A 16,650-nucleotide genomic window follows, 5' to 3' on the forward strand; every position below is an offset into this window, starting at 1 on the left:
AGTAAAGGCCTTAAGATTACACTCACCAAATTTGAAGAGGATCAGATCAAAACTGTAGGAGGAGTTCGTTAAAGTACAACATCAGGAAATGGCAAAAACTGTACAAAATCTGAGAGGAAGTTCAAAATAGCTGACTTCCTGTTGTGTTTAGGGCTGTGCTCCAAGAGACTTTTTTGTAGGTATTGGGTCATTACATGTATGTACCAAATTTCATGCCTGTACGTGAAACGTAGAGCCGGGGCAAAATGTAGGGGCAATAATTAAGCCATTTTGCCCCACCCAATTTTGAAAACCACATCACACGTAAATTTTCACCACTTCTGAAGCGTGTGCAAAGTTTCATGATTTTTCGAGCACGTTTTGTATTTGCCACACTTCCTGCTACCAGCAGGTGGCGCTATTGCTATAACCAAATATGAGCATGGTCATGTGTTCAGGACAGGACTCTTATCAAACATGTGAAGTTTGGGGCAGATTGGAAATTGTATGCCTAAGTTACTGCAGGCTGTCTGTGGTTGCCTAGCAACATCGGAACTGCAAGCAACATTAATATTGAACTTATCTGATCATGCATATATCACCAGAAGGCCGAAATTGGGTGAACATTTGTCAGGCCGCCGAGGGCACACCCTTCGACGAAAACTCAAGATCTTCGCAATTTAACGTCGCAAAGGCCTTAAGATTACACTCACCAAATTTGAAGAGGATCAGATCAAAACTGTAGGAGGAGTTCGTTAAAGTACAACATCAGGAAATTACGAAAAATGCACAAAATCTAGGAGGAAGTTCAAAATAGCTGACTTCTCCAAAGTGAATCGCTTTTTAGAGGGCCTTAACATGCTCGAAAATTCATGAAACTTTGCACACGCTTCAGAAGTGGTGAAAATTTACGTGTGATATGGTTTTCAAAAAATTCGGTAAATTATTGCCCCCACATTTTGCCCCGGCTCTAGGTTTCACGTACAGATATGAAATTTGGTACATACATGTAATGACCCAATACCTACAAAAAAGTATCTTGGAGCATAGCCCTAAACACAACAGGAAGTCAGCTATTTTGAACTTCCTCCTAGATTTTGTGCATTTTTCGTAATTTCCTGATGTTGTACTTTAACGAACTCCTCCTACAGTTTTGATCTGATCCTCTCCAAATTTGGTGAGTGTAATCTTAAGGCCTTTGCGACGTTAAATTGCGAAGATCTTGAGTTTTCGTCGAAGGGTGTGCCCTCGGCGGCCTGACAAATGTTCACCCAATTTCGGCCTTTTGGTGATGCATGATCAGATAAGTTCAATATTAATGTTGCTTGCAGTTCCGATGTTGCTAGGCAACCACAGACAGCCTGCAGTAACTTAGGCATACAATTTCCAATCTGCCCCAAACTTCACAAGTTTGATAAGAGTCCTGTCCTGAACACATGACCATGCTCATATTTGGTTATAGCAATAGCGCCACCTGCTGGTAGCAGGAAGTGTGGCAAATACAAAACATGCTCGAAAAATCATGAAACTTTGCACACGCTTCAGAAGTGGTGAAAATTTACGTGTGATGTGGTTTTCAAAATTAGGTGGGGCAAAATGGCTTAATTATTGCCCCTACATTTTGCCCCGGCTCTACGTTTCACGTACAGGTATGAAATTTGGTACATACATGTAATGACCCAATACCTACAAAAAAGTCTCTTGGAGCACAGCCCTAAACACAACAGGAAGTCAGCTATTTTGAACTTCCTCTCAGATTTTGTACAGTTTTTGCCATTTCCTGATGTTGTACTTTAACGAACTCCTCCTACAGTTTTGATCTGATCCTCTTCAAATGGGTGGCGGGTGGCGGCGGCAGGGGTGCAAGGGCCCTTTTCATCGCTGCTTGCAGCTTTAATTTTATTTGTTGTTGTTTTTTAACTCAAATTACATATATATGGTATCTGATGTTTCACTTCATCGAGATCAATCCATTAACCAGCGCTGTCAGGCATGGGAAATCCCCTTAACCATTGAAAGGATCCTATGACAAAGATATCGCCTTTCTTATTCAAACTGTTTTTTATTTCCATGAATGTATGATTGACCTGAAGAATGAAAGTTGTATTATATACTTATCATAAACTTAATTTCATGCAAAATAGCTCTATATCTCAGACGGGCTGCAGCGTGAATTTTACGTGAAAAGATTGTACTTTTTATTTATTTATTTTTTCAAAAAAATTAAACACTAATTTCATATATATTCATATATATATATATATATATACATACAATATATATACACAATATATATATATATACAGTGAGGAAAATAAGTATTTGAACACCCTGCTATTTTGCAAGTTCTCCCACTTGGAAATCATGGAGGGGTCTGAAATTGTCATCATAGGTGCATGTCCACTGTGAGAGACATAATCTTAAAAAAAATCCAGAAATCACAATATATGATTTTTTAACTATTTATTTGTATGATACAGCTGCAAATAAGTATTTGAACACCTGTCTATCAGCTAGAATTCTGACCCTCAAAGACCTGTTAGTCTGCCTTTAAAATGTCCACCTCCACTCCATTTATTATCCTAAATTAGATGCACCTGTTTGAGGTCGTTAGCTGCATAAAGACACCTGTCCACCCCATACAATCAGTAAGAATCCAACTACTAACATGGCCAAGACCAAAGAGCTGTCCAAAGACACTAGAGACAAAATTGTACACCTCCACAAGGCTGGAAAGGGCTACGGGGAAATTGCCAAGCAGCTTGGTGAAAAAAGGTCCACTGTTGGAGCAATCATTAGAAAATGGAAGAAGCTAAACATGACTGTCAATCTCCCTCGGACTGGGGCTCCATGCAAGATCTCACCTCGTGGGGTCTCAATGATCCTAAGAAAGGTGAGAAATCAGCCCAGAACTACACGGGAGGAGCTGGTCAATGACCTGAAAAGAGCTGGGACCACCGTTTCCAAGGTTACTGTTGGTAATCCACTAAGACGTCATGGTTTGAAATCATGCATGGGACGGAAGGTTCCCCTGCTTAAACCAGCACATGTCAAGGCCCGTCTTAAGTTTGCCAATGACCATTTGGATGATCCAGAGGAGTCATGGGAGAAAGTCATGTGGTCAGAGGAGACCAAAATAGAACTTTTTGGTCATAATTCCACTAAACGTGTTTGGAGGAAGAAGAATGATGAGTACCATCCCAAGAACACCATCCCTACTGTGAAGCATGGGGGTGGTAGCATCATGCTTTGGGGGTGTTTTTCTGCACATGGGACAGGGCGACTGCACTGTATTAAGGAGAGGATGACCGGGGCCATGTATTGCGAGATTTTGGGGAACAACCTCCTTCCCTCAGTTAGAGCATTGAAAATGGGTCGAGGCTGGGTCTTCCAACATGACAATGACCCGAAGCACACAGCCAGGATAACCAAGGAGTGGCTCTGTAAGAAGCATATCAAGGTTCTGGCGTGGCCTAGCCAGTCTCCAGACCTAAACCCAATAGAGAATCTTTGGAGGGAGCTCAAACTCCGTGTTTCTCAGCGACAGCCCAGAAACCTGACTGATCTAGAGAAGATCTGTGTGGAGGAGTGGGCCAAAATCCCTCCTGCAGTGTGTGCAAACCTGGTGAAAAACTACAGGAAACGTTTGACCTCTGTAATTGCAAACAAAGGCTACTGTACCAAATATTAACATTGATTTTCTCAGGTGTTCAAATACTTATTTGCAGCTGTATCATACAAATAAATAGTTAAAAAATCATACATTGTGATTTCTGGATTTTTTTTTTTAGATTATGTCTCTCACAGTGGACATACACCTACGATGACAATTTCAGACCCCTCCATGATTTCTAAGTGGGAGAACTTGCAAAATAGCAGGGTGTTCAAATACTTATTTTCCTCACTGTATATGGTATCTGATGTTTCACTTCATCGAGATCAATCCATTAACCAGCGCTGTCAGGCATGGGAAATCCCCTTAACCATTGAAAGGATCCTATGACAAAGATATCGCCTTTCTTATTCAAACTGTTTTTTATTTCCATGAATGTATGATTGACCTGAAGAATGAAAGTTGTATTATATACTTATCATAAACTTAATTTCATGAAAAATAGGTCTATATCTCAGACGGGCTGCAGCGTGAATTTTACGTGAAAAGATTGTACTTTTTTTTTTTTTTTTTTTAATTAAACACTAATTTCATATATATTCATATATATATATATATATATATATATATATATATATATATATATATATATATATATACACAATATATATATACAATATATATATACACAATATATACATATATATATATATATATATATATAGTATTTCAATAATTCAAGCACTTTTCAAGTACCTCTTCAAACATATTGCCGTTTTCAAGGGTTTTCCAGCACTTAAATTTCAAAAAGTCAAATTCAAGTACTTCAAGCACTTTAAGCACCTTGTACGAACCCTGTCTGATATATATATATTTTTATTTGTCTTGTTTTTTATGCTGTGATCCTGTGATATTACATATTATTAAATATTATTTGTATAATATTTATAATAATAAAGATATGATTAAAAATGCATCATTTTATGCATGACTTTGTTTGTAATATCACAGGATTTTGGGACAAAAGTTTTTTTTACATGTTAAGAAGCAATGAAGCAGAAGAATTAATATTAAAATATTAAACCACTTAATAGTAGAACCTTTAATATTATATAAATATTATATATTATATAGAAATATTATTAACCTTATTAGAAACCCTTTTCAAGAACTACACGAATGCACTTTAATTAAGCATTTTCTTCATTATGATATCGGGATAGTTGTATCCCAGTGACATTTTTACTTCATTTTGCACAAAGTGTTACACATTCCAGAGTAACTTTACATTAATAAGACCTCATAACAAATAAAAAACATTAAATAACTGTTCTTTCTGGGATTTATGGTAAGAGGGCTAACATAAAGAAAATTAAACAAAAGCATCTAAATGGTCCACTGCTGACTATTTTTTACTAACCCATTAAAAGATTTCATTATATATGAGACGTATTACATGAAAGCAGAGCGCTGCATGTTTTCACCAATTCTGCAGTGCGTTAATATCATCATGTACAGTATTTCTCTCTCTCTCTCGTGATTAATGGTCTGACGTCAGTCAGGGATTAGTATTTCTGTTCTCTTGACAGCTTTGAGAGGAACACAGACACACTCCTCTAGTCTGACCCAGCAGTAAATAACCTTCCCATTTGTTCACACAGATGATAATGTCTGCAGTGAATAATGCCAAAATATAATAGGCTAAAACAAAAGTGGCATCTGTAAACGCAATCTCAAAAACAACTTTTCTGAGCCATTTTCAATCGCAACCAGAAAGTGTCCAATACTTTTTATGTCATTTTGTCATTTAAAACCTAACAAAATAACAAACACTGGTGTAAAAAGATGATTCTCAACTATGCTATGAAAGATATTACGGAATTAATTGATATACCATTTTGCTTTATGAAATATGGGTAAAATGGCCATAAATGGGTAGTCACATTCAATACAATGTATCTATACACTGTATCTGATTTGCACATTAATGTGTTCTTGGGGCAACATGTACTGAAAACAGAAGTGTAATAATGGGAGTAATAATTGGCAATATTTATCTAATATTTCATAGGAATATATAATTTCTTTCCCTATTCACTTGTTGTGTCTCCCAGAATGCCTGATAAACATGCTTTTTAAGTCCTGGTGTGTCTGCAGAGGACGTGTATGAAATCAATGCACTGTTCTGTAACAGAAAGTCATATTTTGATTAGAAAACACATAACATTCACGAAAAATCTGAAAATTTGTCAGATTTAAATGAAAATTACAGAATATTATCATATTTCCATAAGAGTGCTAAATTCTAAAATTTCTAAATTGTCCTTGCTAAAAAAAGGAGAAGTTGTTGTCATGTTGAAACCTCCAAACATTTGGTATCTCTGAAAAGCCCTGAATGTGCTCTTTACGGGACATCCAGACTGTGACATGTATGGTGTCAGAGAAATTCACTAAAATATAGTCCATTACAGAGGACAAAAGTCTTTTCCTGGGTCCATGCAGGATATAATGTGATAGTGTGTCATACATATAAGACTTGAGTGTCCAAATAATTTTTGGGTTCCACTGCTAGGCGATGGATTGAGACAGGGTTCTAGAAAGATGAACAATAATCTCATGCGATTCACACTTCAAAAAGCGTCGTGTCATACGGCGTACTATGTGATATTACAATCTGCTGTTCTGTGATAGGCTGCATGTGATATAAACACAAACACATGTGACTGACTGCAGTCCTACCTGAGTCTCCACCGGGCACAGCGCGCGGAGCCGAGGCCACATACACCGATAAAACACACACCACTGTCGCTCCTGTCAGGGTCCATGTCCACCTGTCCGACGACATTCAGACGTCTTCTGAGCTTTCAAGATAGGGTTTATTATAAGAAACTTCCTGTATGTTAACTTACACGTTTATTGAACGTGTATGGAGAAGCATTCGTCTCGCGCATCTAGTTTGCAATCCGGAGCGTACTCAAAATACATCGATAAATAACGTTACATGTTTATAAATATATATAAACATATATGCTGTACGGCAATAAACGGAAGCGTTATTATCGAGGTAAGGTGTTAAAATAACAAAGTTATCGTTTAAGTTGCCCTCTTATCTATCCCGGTGGTGGCAGCCTTATGTAGAGAGCTTTGCAAATGTTGCTCTTAACAAACCGAACTGAAGCTTATAAACATCGCGTCATTGTGCGTTTTTAGTCTTCTTAGAAGCACAATGGACTGCATCTGCATTTACATCTGCACTGTTGATCTTTTGACTTTTTTCCCGTTTGGACTCGATGATAGTGCTGGATTTCACTTCCTGGTTGGGAGGGGTTTGTATTAGCGCTTGTAAAAAATTACCATAGTAACCGTAGTTTCCGGCAAATTACCGAAGTTGCTGCAGTTCTTGTGACTACTGCAAAATCTAAACAAATAAATACGGGATCTCGAATAAACACTGTAATAAGCTTTCAGACACTTTTTAATCTCTCTTTGATGACAATAGCTAATACGGAGTTGCTACATTTTTGATTTACTAACTGTAGTGTTGATTTTAACTAACATGTTTTGTTTATTTCTTTTCTTTTCTTTTTTATTCCCCCTAACATTAACTATATTTTGTGCCATTCTAGATGCGGGGCCATCCTTTCAGGCTTTAATCCCATTATAATCCGGTGATGTGTAAACTCATGCCTACTATAATGATTTCTTTACTATAAACATACTTACCTTAAAAGTGTTACTTTAACTGTTACTACAATAAAACATGGTATTTCCCATTAATATTATCAAAATAATAAATTAAAGTGACACAAATATTCCTGGAAACTTTTTAAAGGAAATCACATATTATTTTATCATAGTTTAATAACAGTAACTACAGCTTGTAAATATATGTTATTATAATTTTTTAGGGTCAAGGTAGACGGCATATAGATAGCACTGTTATGTAACTTGATATAGATCATTAAGCATACAGTATATGGAACCTTGAAAATATTTTTCTAAACATTTGAATAATTACCTTGGACAAAACAACTTTAATGTCCCCCTGTCAATCATTTTAACCCTTAAAGCTCATCTTTGATCGCCAGAATGACTTTTTATCTCACAATTGCAAGTTTACATCTCACGATTTTGACTTTTTTTCTTCATGACATTATGACTTTATAACTCTCAATTGCGAGTTTATATCATGTAATTCTGAGAAAAAAGTCAGAATTGCGAGATGTAAACTCGCAATTGTGAGAAAAAAAGTCACAATTAGGCTTGTATTTTTTATTCTGTGGCAGAAACAATCTTCTACATGAATGTAACTCTACACCCTTGCTTCATTTAGGATATGCGGACACATGAATATGCAAATTAGCCCCGCCTCCACTCAGTCACAGGAGCTCAGATTATTATCTGATCCACTCGTGAACTTTACTGTAGTAAACGCTGCACAATGCCAAGTGGAAATACTGGTTTAATTCAGCCATAAATGTTTGTACCAGAAACTGATTCAGAAGTAGAATGAATTATACAGGCTCATATTCAAGGCGATGCGTCAGAATGGTAATGCTTTTATGTATCACTTTCTACAGCGTCGGACACATAACGGTAATTAATATGATTAGTCTTTTTCTTGACTACGTTATCAAACGGCTAATAATGTGTTGCTAATGTTACACAAACCATGTTCAAGTTCGTATCTAAGAGTCAGACAGCTGCATCAGCATCAAATGCTTTGAACAATTAAGAACGTCAATGGACAAAAGGCATATATCATAACATCGTAATATACATCATATACATAATTCACCCGCTATATTGTTAAATATACCCGATTTTTCATATCAACTGAAAAATATACCAGGATAACATAGCTTCTCTTGTTAATGATATGCTAAAGCCCGCCCACCTCGTGACGTGATTGGTTACAAGGTAGTTTGTGACATCAGAAACACCAGCAATTTCAAACCATCTTTTTTCACAGCAGTTTTAGGAGAAATTACTTAGCAATGGTGTTGACTTGTGAATATGCACATGGTTTGTCTTAAAGCATATTAAATATCACCACATAGACATATAAACATCATTAAAAGCTTGATTTTAACTACAGGGGGACTTTAAATTAGACTAGGATCATAAACATTCATTCCTCAGCCTTATTTTAATTTATTTGTGTCAAATGAAAAGACATTTGCCCTTACTAAAATCCTTGTGCACACTTTTAACGACCTTTAATTATTGTGTTTCGTTTATTTTCCTGAGTGTGACTCATTCAATCAGGCTTCAGTGCTGAAATTATTTGTCTTGTAGTTTTAGTAAAATTCTTTCTGGTGGCAGTTGCGAGATGTGGATGTAATACGAGACCCTTCTGTGCCTGAAGAGTGGAAGGGTTACCCTCATAAAAATGTCATGCTAGACTGATCATTAATCCTCCACTATCTAAACTGAGTCTGATCCTTGACTAAATTGAGAGCTCTGAGAGGTAGAGATGTGTCAGCACCTCCGAGTTCATAATCCTCCACGCTCCCCTCCACCCTTTACTACTGTCCCTACTGTCTAATCACTGTTTCAACCACCTACCTGACACACACACACACACGCTGTCTGTCTTCCTTTTTATAACACACATCCACAAACCTCTTTCCCCAAAGCAAAATATATTAATTGCTCTTTAGAAAAATGTAAAATCGCTTCTATAGGACAATATGTTATGAAAATGATGCAAATACTGTATTATAATCCTATATCATAATTATAGTTCCTAAATAATACATAACCCAGCTATTTTACTTTAAATTTAATACCAATATAAAACATAACACTTAGGAAACAGAGTAGTGTTTTTTCCATTCATTTTTCCCATAGGGATTTAAAAAAAGTCTTTGTTAAAGTGTTATAAACCATTAGCCAAACCAACCAGCTAGGTGAATCATAACATTACAAAAAAGTTTTGGAAAATCGCACAAAAGTACAATGGTACAAGACACTACATAACACTAAAACTCATTTACATAATGTTGATTATATATATAAACAATATATTTCAAGTTTACTGCAAAATATGCATATATATATATATATATGTATATATATGTATATATATGTATATATATATGTATATATGTATATATATATATATATATATACAGTGAGAAAAATAAGTATTTGAACACCCTGCTATTTTGCAAGTTCTCCCACTTGGAAATCATGGAGGGGTCTGAAATTGTCATCGTAGGTGCATGTCCACTGTGAGAGACATAATCTAAAAAAAAAATCCAGAAATCACAATGTATGATTTTTTAACTATTTATTTGTATGATACAGCTGCAAAAAAGTATTTGAACACCTGTCTATCAGCTAGAATTCTGATCCCTCAAAGACCTGTTAGTCTGCCTTTAAAATGTCCACCTCCACTCCATTTATTATCCTAAATTAGATGCACCTGTTTGAGGTCGTTAGCTGCATAAAGACACCTGTCCACCCCATACAATCAGTAAGAATCCAACTACTAACTACTGACCAAAGAGCTGTCCAAAGACACTAGAAACAAAATTGTACACCTCCACAAGGCTGGAAAGGGCTACGGGGAAATTGCCAAGCAGCTTGGTGAAAAAAGGTCCACTGTTGGAGCAATCATTAGAAAATGGAAGAAGCTAAACATGACTGTCAATCTCCCTCGGACTGGGGCTCCATGCAAGATCTCACCTCGTGGGGTCTCAATGATCCTAAGAAAGGTGAGAAATCAGCCCAGAACTACACGGAGGAGCTGGTCAATGACCTGAAAAGAGCTGGGACCACCGTTTCCAAGGTTACTGTTGGTAATACACTAAGACGTCATGGTTTGAAATCATGCATGGCACGGAAGGTTCCCCTGCTTAAACCAGCACATGTCAAGGCCCGTCTTAAGTTTGCCAATGACCATTTGGATGATCCAGAGGAGTCATGGGAGAAAGCCATGTGGTCAGATGAGACCAAAATAGAACTTTTTGGTCATAATTCCACTAAACGTGTTTGGAGGAAGAAGAATGATGAGTACCATCCCAAGAACACCATCCCTACTGTGAAGCATGGGGGTGGTAGCATCATGCTTTGGGGGTGTTTTTCTGCACATGGGACAGGGCGACTGCACTGTATTAAGGAGAGGATGACCGGGGCCATGTATTGTGAGATTTTGGGGAACAACCTCCTTCCCTCAGTTAGAGCATTGAAGATGGGTCGAGGCTGGGTCTGGGCCTGTGTGCAAACCTGGTGAAAAACTACAGGAAACGTTTGACCTCTGTAATTGCAAACAAAGGCTACTGTACCAAATATTAACATTGATTTTCTCAGGTGTTCAAATACTTATTTGCAGCTGTATCATACAAATAAATAGTTAAAAAATCATACATTGTGATTTCTGGATTTTTTTTTTAGATTATGTCTCTCACAGTGGACATGCACCTACGATGACAATTTCAGACCCCTCCATGATTTCTAAGTGGGAGAACTTGCAAAATAGCAGGGTGTTCAAATACTTATTTTCCTCACTGTATATATGTATATATATATATATATATATATATATATATATATATATATACGCATATATACACGCACACATATACATAAGACTCCATTATGTTTATGGGAGTAGGCGGAGTTAAAGAGCTCCTTTGGCCTGTTTTGCTTTTCTCGACTCTGATTGGTGAAATTATCTGTATAGCATGATGGGTAATGTAGTTTTTCACCAAGAATTCTGCTGTTAAACGATTATTTAAAAAAATAAGTTGAAATAATTTGGGTTGGCGGCTATACCGTCGATTAAAAACCCCATAGATCACAGTACGGCTGTCTTTAAGGGGTGTACAAGTTTCCTTATGGAGAAAATGAATGGAACATGACTGTTACACTCTATACAGTTTACACTCAATTTTTGATAATAAAATAAAGGTGATCACAAATAAAGGTGATTTACGAGGACGAGCGTTGATGCTACATAAACAGAAAGTAACCACATAGGCTACTATCTGCAGTGCTAGGTGTATTTCTACACTAAGAGTCTGTTTGAGTGCAGCATTCATTCAATTTAAATGCAAAGAATGTGAGAATTATTCATCTGGGTTGAAATGTTAAAGGAGAAGGCTTAATTTTTTTTTCTTTGACAGGTTAATCTGGGTAATTCTTGGTGCGTCTTAATTCTTCATCAATCTGTAACTGGTAAATCTGCCGTTCTGAAAGTTCAGGGGTTTGTTTTATCATTTCAATGCAAGTATGAATAATTTTTTAGACTTAGTCAGAAAAAAAGAAAAAAAACATTTGATGAGAATTTATCTTTATTTGATTACCTCAAAACACTTTACAAATGCCAGGTATTTACTATACATACCCCTTTTTGTGTGTGTGAAATGTCTGCTGACTACAGCCAGTGAAGAGAAGACACCAGAAAATCACAGGATGTTAAGAGCAACATCACACATATCGACATCTGCACATGAATTCAATCGCTCAATGCATCAGTGAAAACTGGATTAGAGTTCCTAAATCGCAGATAAATCCGCCACTCATTGCAATATGTTTCGGCTCCAGCCTGTTGCTTACCTATCTGCTTACTTACTGTACACTGACAGTCTGTTTTAATCTAAACCCAAGAGCCTAGCAAACAAGTGGATTTTCAATAAAGCCCTTTAAAATCTGTAGAGAAAAATCCCATGATCCTCTGTGTTAGCTACACAAATATGCACAGCAATGAAAGGATTCGGTCTGCAACAGATTAATTGCAGTGGTAAATGCAATGTCTCTCATGCACTATGTATTACAAGTGCACCCTATATTTTATTATTATACAGCTCTATCAGACAAGCTTTTTACAATCTCTGAGACAAGCATGTAATGATATACAGTTCATTGGGATCTCGGTTTCTTAAAAGCCAACACAAAACAAAAAGGCAATTCTTGTGCACATCAACCGACTATTTAGGCCACCTTTGTCTTCTGTTTACCTCCTTGTGGTTTACAAAGCACTCCAATTAAAATCCCAAAGATTAGGACAATTGTGATTAATGTTCTTTAGCGGGGCCAGGAGTATGAGGCACAACAAAAGCAAGGGCTGCTTGGAATTGCCTTGAGCAGAACACCTAATGGCGGCCAATTAAAATAAGAGGATTCAATTTGGCCAAAGCAACAGGAACCTACAGATAATGCATGTATCTAAAATTGCAGTAGATGCCACTCTCTTGATTCTGCTTCTATCATGTTTGTTATGGCATTTTCGCAAATTACCTGCAGCCAAACAAACCCTTAATAAACCTTAATAAAGGGGGTGGGTTAAGAAAATGTAACTGAGAGAGTTTTGGTATAAAGCAAGAAACATTTTTAAGAACACATTCAATTTAGAGTTGTTGTTCTTTTAACTAAAAAGTCAAATTTGGTAGGCAACACTTTACAAAAAGGTACAATTATTGTAAGTTAATGCTTTAGGTATGAATTTACAGTGAACAATACTTTTACGGCATCTAGGTTACTGTTAATTTATACATATACTACTACATTTGAAGACTGTATTATGTACAAACAATAAATGTACAATATACCATTTAAGGTCAGTGCAGTTTTTTTTTTTGCACATGATCAAAAGTGACAGTAAAGACTTTCATGATGTTACTAAAGATTTCTTTTTAAAATGAATGCTTTTCTTTTGCAACGTCGCCAAACAATTTTAGCAACATATGTTTTCAGCAGTTATAATAATACAAAAAAATTACCTGAGCACCAGCATATTAGCATGATTTCTGAAGGATCGTGTGACACTGAAGACTGGAGTGACTGAAATTGTAATAATATTTCACAATATTACTGTTTTGAATCAAATAAATGCAGTGTTGGTGAGCATAAGAGACTTTTTTCAAAAGCATTGAAAAATCTTACGATCCCAAACTTTTGAACGGTATAGAATGAACATTAACCTGGATTAATAAATGCTGCACAAAACAGTTATTGTTACCTAATGCATCAGCTAATTGAGTTATGACAAATTTCAACCAAAGGATGGAGCTAAATGAAGTGGTTCAAGAAAGAATAGGTTTTAGCGTAGCGGATAGTGCCAGGTGTGAGGAGGGTGTGTGTGTGAGACTGAAGATGTGCACGAGGGAGAGTGAGACAGCACATCACAGCATGGGCTCCATGTGGGAGCAATCCAGTTACTTAAACTGATCAAGATTTAATTAACACAACGCTCTGCAATTACTCTGTAATTAAAGTCATTTGTCCTCTTGTGGAGCTGAGAGTGCCACTGCTGCCATAGAGCTGCAAATTAGAGAGGGGGAAGAAGAGGGGCTCAGTGCCTGTGATGTGTTTGTGTATTAGCCCTAGCCCTATAAATACACTACTCTTGTTTTATCATTGGCCATGAAGACAAGAAACCGTATAAATAGATGGAAATGTGCGATGTGGGTTAGTAGAAGCAATTCGTCCTACTTTGAAATGATATTGTTGCGTTATAAAAAAGGAGAACGGGCTTGGTCAATATATTATTAAAGACATCAGGGGCTGTTTAATAAAAATTATATTTTTCACAGCATTCCGCAGTTAGGTGTATTACATTTGAATTATATTTAATAATTGTGACCCTGAATCACAAAACCAGTCACAAGTCGCACTGGTATATTTGTGGCAATAGCCAATTATATGGGTTAAAATTATCGATTTTTCTTTTATGCCAAAAATCAATAGGATATTAAGTAAAGATCATGTTCCATGAAGACATTTTGTAAATTTCCTACTGTAAATATATAAAACATTTATTTTTGTGAGTGAATGCAGCACAATCGCGAACATAAATGCACAACTTCTCAATGTTTTGATTTTTTTGCACCCTCAGATTCCAGATGTTCACATAGTTGTATCTCAGACAAATATTGTCATATCCTAACACACCATACATCAATACAAAGCTTATTTACTCAGCTTTCAGATGATGCATACATCTCAATTTCAAAAAATTGACCCATGTGACTGGTTTTGTGGTCCAGGGTCACAAATATGTATGGAGGAGAATAGGGTTTGTCACACTCTTTACTCCGTGTAATACTTCACTGGCTCATTTTTAAAGGTACATTGTGTAACTTTTTTGTTCATAATTTAAGTCAATACATCATCATTCTTTCTTCAGAAACGTTTTTGTCTGGCACTGATTCACTATGATTAGCCTATTATTAGTGTTTTGTCATGATTCATGTCTGTGTTCCCGTCTTGTACCATGTTAGCAGTTCCCCGTTATGTTGATTAGTATCCCCAGGTGTTTCTTATTAGCCACGCCCCCTTGTTATCTTGTTTAGCTTGTTTGCCTTTGTATTTAAACCTCTGTGCTTCAGTTGTTGTTTGTCGGTCGCTGTAGCTTGTTTGCTGTAGCTGTTTCTTGTTCCTGTCCTGAGTTCTGTTGTTTGCCCTGGATTACCTGTTTGTTTCATTAAAGTAGTGCTTGCATGTGGATTCTCTCTCTGCTTCGTCCTTGCCTCATCGTTACAGTTTATATTTTAGACCTGTTGGGATGTTTTTCGTTGGGAAAAGACTGCATACGAGTCTCTCGTCATATCTGTAAATAGAGAAAAATTGCTCTGGGTGCTTTGGGGAATCACCCGTTACAAAAAAAACACACAGAACAGAGGAAATCTGCTGGCAAAAAGAGAACGCAACAGAGCTCGTAATAAAACAAGAATCAACATTAGCTTGGCTTTTCAGAGATGGCGAGAACTGAGGGATTTGAAATGTGGTAAAGCTATGCGGAGATGCTGTTTTCTCAAAAGGTGAGTAAGGCATTTTATTGAACAGATTAATTGCCATATGTAGCTCTCTAACAGAGTTGTAAAGCATTATCTGTTCTGAAGGGGCATTTCACTAAGGTTAACGTAGCGCTGCGCTGGAGTTTGTGAGAAAGAACCAAAGCACAACCAAAACAATGTTCTTCTGCAAAATGCATTAAGTTTTGTTTTTTAACCGCTAGATGGCCAAAACTTACACAGTGTACCTTTAAAGTGAAGTTTTGTTTACCGCAGTCTTTTCCAAAGACTATTCCAAGAAAACTCCCTATATGGCAATTCATAACTATTTTACGTTTCGCCAATTCATATGAATTTGTACAATCTCATTTCTACGTTTTCATACAATCTGCTTACGCCCCACTCAGGTTTAGGGGTTATACTTTAAAAAATAAAAAACAAAACAACAACATATGAATTATATCATACAAATTCATACGAAAGCCCCAACAATTTCCTCAAGAGATAAGGTTGAAAATTTCCAACATTATTGCCTAGGAAAAAGATACAATTTAACACAAGTTGACCAAAGAAACTTCTTTTAATTTATCTAATTAAATTGCTTTAAAAAAATTAATTTAGTTGAAGTAAAAGCCATGATCCACAATATAATTGTTTTAAAATGGTAATTGTGTTGTTTAATCAGTAAAACCATGATGAATCAAAACTCTTCACCATTTTTGAGGATAAATGTCACAAATTAAGTTTCCAACTAGGTGCTTGTAAACAATATAGATAATCTACAGCCCATGTGACAGTCCTGGTCTCTGCACACGTTTAATCTGACGTCATGTGTAGGCCTACTATAAAAGGGTTTTATTGTGTATTGGAACAGCAGTGCGCCTCGACTCTCGCGCCCTCGGGTGCCCGTAGACAATCTGTGATGACAACAGAAGACAAACCGAGAAGGCTCACGCCGTTCTTTCAAACCGAGGCAAAGATTACGCGTTTTAAAAGCAATTAAAGAGACGTTTCAGACCCGTCATTCATTTCCAGAGGTGAGTGTGTGTGAACGCGGACCTCTCCCTAAATCTGCAGACAGTCGCTGTAGCCACGAGCAGCTCCACATACAGGCCGTGGATAATTAATGGGACATTTTCAGCGGCAAACAGTGACTAATTGCGCTAGACAGAAATAGCGAGGAATTAATAACATGCATCCAACACTTGCCACGATCCCCTACCGCTTCAATTTGCCGGGAGATTAAAAACGACTGCCAAGTTTACTAAATTAAGAGCGCGGGGGAAACGAACGCGCGTCTTGTTGTGTGCGCGTGCG

General features: G+C 36.8%; 1 protein-coding gene across 1 annotated transcript in view; it reads right to left on the reverse strand.

Moving 5' to 3' along the window:
- tmem260 (transmembrane protein 260) overlaps positions 1-6,907 on the reverse strand; it is a 41,026-nt gene extending 34,119 nt beyond the window's left edge. The window contains exon 1 of the mRNA XM_084097100.1: positions 6,332-6,907. Coding sequence (XP_083953226.1) covers positions 6,332-6,437 — 106 coding nt within the window. The 5' untranslated portion in view covers positions 6,438-6,907. The remainder of the gene's footprint in view (positions 1-6,331) is intronic.
- Positions 6,908-16,650: the final 9,743 nt, after the last annotated feature.

Source organism: Abramis brama (genome assembly GCF_963993115.1).
Source record: "Abramis brama genome assembly, chromosome: 21".
NCBI lineage: Eukaryota > Metazoa > Chordata > Actinopteri > Cypriniformes > Leuciscidae > Abramis > Abramis brama.